The 8,189-nt window shown below is 37.6% G+C and overlaps 1 protein-coding gene across 2 annotated transcripts in view; it reads left to right on the top strand.

Moving 5' to 3' along the window:
- Positions 1-7,888, top strand: part of PSMD1 (proteasome 26S subunit, non-ATPase 1) — a 95,714-nt gene extending 87,826 nt beyond the window's left edge. For both annotated transcript variants that reach the window (XM_005882971.2, XM_005882970.2), the window contains 4 exons: positions 1,155-1,241; positions 1,752-1,898; positions 5,738-5,893; positions 7,666-7,888. In XM_005882971.2, coding sequence (XP_005883033.1) covers positions 1,155-1,241; positions 1,752-1,898; positions 5,738-5,884 — 381 coding nt within the window. In that variant the 3' untranslated portion in view covers positions 5,885-5,893; positions 7,666-7,888. The remainder of the gene's footprint in view (positions 1-1,154; positions 1,242-1,751; positions 1,899-5,737; positions 5,894-7,665) is intronic.
- Positions 7,889-8,189: the final 301 nt, after the last annotated feature.

Below are 8,189 nucleotides of genomic sequence, written 5' to 3'. Positions count from 1 at the left end.
TGCCCCACGCAGCCTGCTGTTCAGTTGTTTGGTCGCCCCACGCAGCCTATTGCAATGGTTGCTTAAGCCTTTATTATTATAGATATTGGTGCACATGTACAGTATATATCTATAGGTTAAGACCTTAGATGTGGAATTACTTGATCAGAAATAATGCACATTATTTATTTTTATAGGTATTAACCAAATTTCCTTTCAAAATGCATATAAGCAATTTGTACTCCTACCAACAGTGTATGAGGACACGTGTTGACACATGTTAAATCAGACTTTGGTGAATTAACTGCAATTGCTCCAGAAGTTTTCTCAGTAAAATTACCTTTTAATGATACCTTATATTTAGGATAATGGTTCTTTATCTCAAGAGAATGTTTCATATTAGTCAGTTGATTATTTGAAGTCAGTTTAAATCAATATTGCTAGCCTTTCACAGTCCTGGTTTCACCTTTGATTTTCAGTGAGATCTATCAAGGAGAATAATTCCAAGCTAATCACTCACCCACTGTATATTACCAATGTAGGGCATCTAGTCCAATGAGAGTATGTTTACAACCAAGTTTGGAGAAAATCTGTGTTTTCCAGTGCTTTCCCTGTGAAGAAATAAAGGGTACATCACTCAAATCTCTATCTCAGAAGCATATGATAACGAATCCATAGCCGCCCTAACTGGTTTGGCTCAGTGGGGAGAGCATCGGCCTGAGGACTGAAGGGTCCCAAATTCAATTCAGGTCAAGGGCACATACCTCAGTTGCAGGCTCGATCCCCAGCCCCAGTTGGGCACGTGTGGCAGGCAACCAATCGATGTGACTCTCTCTAAAAAAAAATTAATGTAAAAATATCCTCGGGTGATGATTAACAAAAAATAAACAAATAAAAACAACAAATCCATATCCAAGGTAAGTGGCAGATATTTAAAAAAAAAAAAAAGTTACATTGGACACAAACCTCCAAGAACTAAAGCTTTACTTGATGAACATAGTAGTAATTATGTGAATAAATGTCCTGCTTGCTTCTCCCATTTATTCTTCGGTTATTTTGTTCTTTATGTTACTGCCAGGGAACAAAATAGTATAATAGAACTGAGTTCTCTTTGGACTTGTACATTTGTATGTAGATAAGGAGTCACAATGGTATTTCCTATTTATTTCCTCTAGGTTTCCACAGCTGTTTTATCTATTACTGCCAAGGCTAAAAAGAAAGAAAAAGAAAAAGAAAAAAAGGAGGAGGAAAAAATGGAAGTGGTAGGTATAACTTGGTGGTCACATGAGTTGATTTATCCATCTCTGTATGATCTAGATTATTCCTTGGTTGAATATTATTATACCTTACCCTTGGCTTCCTTTAAATAATTGTACTATTCCAAGTATAGACACTGGTATAATTTTAATTGGAAGAGACTTAGAAAGTATATTTATTCATGGGAAGAATAGAATCTTTCATGGTACAAATCAGGAATGAATTCTTGAATGAAATGACAATTGAAATGGTCCACTTATAATATAGAGCCTTTTTTTCTGATCTCTGCTGGTAGAAAACCTCATCCTTTTAAACCAAGTTCAGTACCATTCTTACCCCCAAGCAGAGTTACCCTCTCCCTCCTCTGAGTTTGATATTACTTTAATTATACCTCTATTATATCTAATCCTAAGTACCTTTTGTACCTAATACTTGCTCAGTAAACTTATCCAACGTTATTCAGTGATATGGAACAGAAGTGAACCTTTATTGGGCTATTTTTTAATATTTTCTAGGATGAGGCAGAGAAAAAGGAAGAAAAAGAGAAGAAAAAAGAACCTGAGCCAAACTTCCAGTTACTGGATAACCCAGCCCGAGTTATGCCTGCTCAGCTGAAGGTTCTGACGATGCCAGAGACTTGTAGATACCAGCCTTTCAAACCAGTAAGTTACTTACGGCCCTTAGCTATATACCCAAGGGATATTAACCCATAGGACAATATAATATTTATAGAAAAGGATAAATCTCCAAAGCACTGGGGAAAGCTCTTAGCCTAATAAATCTCTTAGCAAAAGAGAGAACATTTTCTTCCATTCCATATAGATATGGGGGAACTTTCCTTTGTATAATCCTGTGAAATACCTTCATCTACCAGAAACTTACACCAAAGAAGTTCCTAATGCAAGGTAGTGATTAGGAGCATAGACTGGAGCCAGAAATCCCGAGTTTGAATCCTGATTCTACCACTGACAGCCTATGTGACCTTAGATCAGGCACTAATAAGCCTCTCTCTGCCTTAATTTCCTCTACTATAAAGTAAAAATTGTCATCCCTGCCTCATAGAAATGTGGCAGAGATTAAACAAGGTAATACAGTTAATACATGAGACTGAAAGAATTGAATTTTACAATTAGAAAAGAGGGTTGTCATGCCGTTTAATTTATTCTAAGACAGAATGTTTTATGTTAGCCCCACATTGTAATAAGTTGGTTATTGTTATAATTATTTTTATTATTTATGGTAAATACATAAACCTATCTATTTAATCAAGAAAAGGGGGGAGAGAATCAAATTACTAAAATCAGTAAACAAAGAGGGGACATTACTGCCAACCTTATAGAAATAAAAAGGATTATTACAAGCAATTACTATGAATTACTATATGCCAACAAGTTGAGTAATCTAGATGAAATGGACAAATTCCTAGGACACAGACTACTATAACTGACACAAGAAGAATTAGAACATCTGAATAGACCTATAACAAGTAGAGATTGAAGTAAGAATCAGAAAACTACAAAGAAAAACTCAGGACCAGATGGTTTCACTGGTTAATTCTTTAAAATATTTAAAGAAAAATTAACACCAGTCTTTTACAAACTTTTCTTAAAAATTGAAAAGGAGGAAACACTGTCCAGTTCATTCTGTGAGGCCAGTATTACCCTGATAGTAAAACCAGACAAAGACCTCACAAGAAAAGAAAACTACATAAGTAATCAATGTTCATGCCTGGCCTTGTGGCTCAGTGGTTGAGCATTGACCCATGAACCAGGAGGTCACAATTTGATTCCTGGTCAAGGCACATGCCCCAGTTGCAGGCTCAATTCCTAGTAGAGGACATGGAAGAAGCAGCTAATCGATGACTCTCTGTCAACATTGATGTTTCTATCCTTCTCTCCCCTTCTCTCTAAAATCTCCCTTCTTCTCTAAAATCAATAAGAACCTATTTTTTAAAAATAATCAGTGTTCATGGATTGGAAGATTTAGTATTATTAAGATGACAGTACTCCCCAATTTGATAACAGATTCAACACAGTCTTTATCAGAATCCCTACTGACTGTAAAACTTAGCAGGCTGATCCTCAAATTCATATGGAAATTCAGGGGACCCAGAATAGCCCAAACAATGTAAGAAGAACAAAGTTGGAAGAATTATACTTCCCAATTTCAAAGATACTGCCAGAGAACAAAATAGTATTATAGGACTGAGTTCTATTTGGACTTGTAATAAAGACTATGTGATATGGCCTGGCTGGCGAGCTGGCTCAGTAGTTGAGTGTTGACCTATGAACCAGGAGGAAGTCACAGTTCGATTCCCAATCAGGGCACATGGTCAGGTTGTGGGCTTGAACCTCCCCCCCCAGCCCCCCAGGTCAGGGACATGCAGGAGGCAGTCAATTGATGATTCTCTCATCATTGATGTTTCTATCTCTCTCACCCTCTCCCTTCCTCTCTGAAAATCAATATTTTTAAAATATATATATTTTTAAAGATGTCTTAAAGAGAGTGTGGAGCTCTTGACAACAGGACCTGTTCCATTGTGTGTATCTTCAGTTGTCACTAGTCTTCTCAGAATACAGAATGTCATATATCTAATTTTCTGTTTAGAACGTTTGAACTTTCTTACTAACATATAACACATTAGTAAGCCTAAACCCTGTATCTATAAAAAGTTTTTTCCATATGTTGATTATATTGCAAGATTTGAGTTGGATTATTTCATTTCACTAAGCATGAAATAAGTAGTTGTAACCTGAAGCCAAATGTTTCCAAACTGTAGGAAGTCCTTTTGTGAACGTGGGTATTTTCTTCCGTTTAGTAAAACATGTATTTCTAGTATTTGGTCGTTTAGAACAGCGGTCTCCAACCTTTCAGACCTTGGTCCGTGGACCACCGGTTGGCGACCACTGCTTTAGAAGGTTTGAGTAAACTTTTAGGCCATAAACCATGTACTCTGATTGTTCTTGGGTGAATATTGGTAGTAAAAGTAGGGTCTATTCATAAAATGGCTCCTCTTAAGAAAAGCAAACTTTTTAAGAGCAAAAAATCTAGATTAAAGTGTATGGATATGTGTTGTTAAGAGAAGGAAAATAGCTTAGAAATTTATGAAGACACACGAGTTCTCTAGTATGGCAGGGCAGAGTTCTGATGAATAAAAAATCAGATTAGGTTGAACTGCAGAGATGCTTATACATTTGTGAATCATTTAGCTAATGTTCTTGTGCTTCTTTTCCTTCCCAGTAATGTGCTTTGGTAGAAAATATGTTTTTTCCAGATGTGCCCTGCCACTGTGCGCTGATTTAATTACCGAGAGCAGCTTTCCATTTCCTTTCACACAGGCAAGCAAATAGAATAAGATTAGCACACCAGAGTTTGGTGTTTGAATTTACCTTCTGCTAATAAGTTTGGGAGAGGCCTTAATAGAATTGCTATTTCTTCATTGCCTTACATCACAAGAATTTGTAGATCAAAGTGAAAAAAACTCAGGTATTTGTTGTATTTATGTTCTCTCTGTCATTCTGAAATTGCTGAAGAAGATTTGACTTTTCCTTTGTAGATTGTCTTTTGAGTCTAAAATTATGGTTTTTTCACAAATAATAAAGTGTCTGCTATTAGACTAGGGTGCTTCTCAAACATTAATGTGTGTATAAATCACCTGGAGATCTTGTTAAAATGCAGATTCTGTAGATCTAGGGTAGGAACAAGTTCTATGCATTGCTAGCAAACTCCCAGGTGATAAGGATGCTACTGGTCCTGGACCACAATTTGAGTAGAAAGGCATGGTACTAGAATATAGTATTAGAATACCATATTTGGATAGTAAACATTCTCCTTGCAGTCAGGCTAAAGCTAGTACTGTGAGATACTATTCTTTGTTGTTGTTGTTGTTGTTGTTGTTGTTGTTGTTAATCCTCACCCGAGGATATTTTTTCCATTGATTTTTAGAGAGTGGAAGGGAGGGGAGAGACAGAGAGAGAGAAACATCAATGTGAGAGAGACACATCGATCGGTTTGCCTCCCACACTTGCCCTGACCAGGGCTGGAGATTGAGCCTGCAACCGAGGTATGTGCCCTTGACCGGAATCAAACCGGGGACACTTCAGTTCTCCGGCTGACGCTATATCCAAATCAGCTAGGGCTGGTAAATACTATTCTTAAATTGGTATGCATTATCCAAATAGAGCAGTACCACTTGTTCTGCCTTCCAGAGCCACTGGGTTAAGTTTTCAAATACTCCTTATCCATTATAATGGGCATTGACATTGCTTTCTTCATTAGGCCTCACTAACCCAAAAGAATAGGTCAGGAAGATTAGCATAACACAGGCACAAATGCCAGGTTTCCTGACTCACCTTGTAAAGTGTAGTTCTAGCCCAGTTCTTGTTTCCAAATTATTCAGGCAATCTTAAAATACCATTAACAAATATGCACTCTAGGTTCTGGAACAACCTGGACTATGAGTAGAGCTTGTGCCTCTTTATTCCCTGCTTTGTGTTGACAGCTCTCCATTGGAGGTGTCATCATTCTGAAGGATACCAGTGAAGACATTGAAGAGCTGGTGGAACCCGTGGCAGCCCATGGCCCGAAAATCGAGGAGGAGGAACAAGAGCCAGAACCCCCAGAACCATTTGAGTATATTGATGATTAAGAACCAGAGGTGTGTGGAACAAAATTGTATATTAAGAGAAATCTCTTTGTCAGTTCTTCAGAAAAGTTTTTTTATGTGGGACATTGTCTCACTTTTTCCCTTTCTTTTGTGCTTAATCCCTATTTACCTAAACAGTATTAAATAATTGCCCCCTCCCCTTTTTTATCTTTGCTTACAATCATAACCACCAATTCCTTTTTCTTTCTTCTTTGAATCTACCCTATAGTGTACTAACAGTGCTGTTCAAAGTAGCTGGTCTGCAAACTTTTTATAGTTCTGTGAGGAGGTAGAGAGATTGCTTTAGGATGTTAATCTGCTCAGTGCTTCTTTGCTTCCCCCTCAACCCAAAAGAAGTCAGCTAAACAAACAGTTTGCTAAATGATGGAGTTGATTTACATTGTGATGTAAGCTCCTTGTTGTAGATCAGTTACAGTTTGTGGATCAGCCATGGTTCATAGATTATACTTTGAGTATCACAGGCCTGGACTTCTCACTGATTCTTCTCTCCCTTTCCTTTGGCAATACTTTCAGCACTAAAAGCCTTAACATTTATTTATATAGTGAAATTGTTGAACATCTAGTATGTATAAAACACAGTGCATATAGGTACTTTGGGGTCATTTAGACTGTAACACAAAGCTTTGTCCAGTTGAAAAAGATTATTATTATGCCAGCATTCTAACAATGTTGGGGGACGGGAGGGTTTAGAGGCAAAAGTTTGGAATAATCTAATTTCACAAAATTGTCATTCATATTTCTCCCATTTTTTTGAATGGTCATCACATATTTGAAGATATATGATCAAGCTTCCTTAATTTCACCCTAGTTCAAATACATTGTCAGACAGATATTAATTTATTCAACTCTTTAAATAAAGTAAGAACAGTATCATTGCCCGGCCGGTATGACTCAGAGGTTGAGCATTGACCTATGAACCAAGATGTCACGGTTCAATTCCCGGTCAGGGCATATGCCTTGGTTACAGGCTTGATCCCCAGTGTGGGGCGTGCAGGAGGCAGCCAATCAATGATTCTCTCTCATCACTGATGTTTCTCTCTCTCCCTCTCACTTCCTCTCTGAAATCAATAAAAATATTTTTTTTAAAAGAACAGTATCACTTATTACAAAATAAAAATATATTTAAATTTAAATGTCAGATTACAGATCTAACACCATGAGTGTTATACACTGACTAGCAATTAATGAAAGCTTTTACAGAAATGTCAGCTATATATTAAAGCATAAACTCTGTCATTAGTAGGAAAATATATTCAAGCCTCTGAGAGACAGTTTGGACCTTAGAGAGAAGGTGATTTATACTAACGTCCTTTTATCTAGACTTGCTCTTGAAAATTTTCTTTCAGAGAATTTCTCTTTTCAGGAAATCTTGATGTTTCCTCAGCTTTCCCAGCCAGCATATGACAGTATTACTACCATGAGCACCCAGTCTCTGTATAACCGACTCACGTTAGCCCCTTCTTCCTTTCACAACACCTCACTGAAGACCCCCTGATTAGGTCATTCAAGGCAGTTAATACAAGATGGCTTAGAAATTTTTTAGTTGGAAGTTAAATTCTTATTAGTTCTCAAAAGGATGAAATACTCAATCCAATAGAAATGTGAAAATAGAGTCTATTGTAGCACAAACTGACATATGAGGACTGTATAGGCATGGTTAGGGGCTAGTTTTAGACTTCAACAGCTAGTCGTTTAAAAGAAAACAAAACCATTTTTGAAATAAAGAATAACCCTAGCTTTGCTTCCCTTCTTCCCTCCCCCAGGATCTCATTGCTCACCTGAAGAAGGTTGTCCAGGTTCATATTGGAAATGTCTATGAGGAAATTCATGTTGAGACCTGCTATTCACTGCATGTATCATTGCCTCTGCGCTGACCTGAAGAACCTTGTCTCCAAGTCTTGGGTTGAAGAGAAGATATATGACTATTTAGTATGTGCTTTCACAGAACTTGGTTTTCAAATAAATATATTAAAATCTCCAGATGGATAAGGACTGTTTGTTTGATTTTCAGCCTGGGTTTTAAATAAATGGGCTTAATGCCTTTCATCACCACCACCACCACCTTCATGAAATGCCTAAACCAAAAGAGCTAAAACCTTGATTGCTAGGATGAATATGTATGACTTTTATATATATACACTAGGGGCCCAATGCACGAATTCATGCACCTTGAAAGGAACTGTGGGCTGCAGTGGGCACAGGGGCAGGTCTTGGCCCACCCTCTGTGCCCCTGCCCAGCCCCTCCCATCATGGGCCCTGGTCCCTTGTCTCCTGGCAGGCCCACTCC

The sequence above is a fragment of the Myotis brandtii genome, unplaced genomic scaffold (assembly GCF_000412655.1).
Source record: "Myotis brandtii unplaced genomic scaffold, ASM41265v1 scaffold744, whole genome shotgun sequence".
Classification (NCBI taxonomy): Eukaryota; Metazoa; Chordata; class Mammalia; order Chiroptera; family Vespertilionidae; genus Myotis; species Myotis brandtii.
Note: the sequence above shows the minus strand (reverse complement) of the source record. Positions and strands in the feature narration are given on the sequence as shown.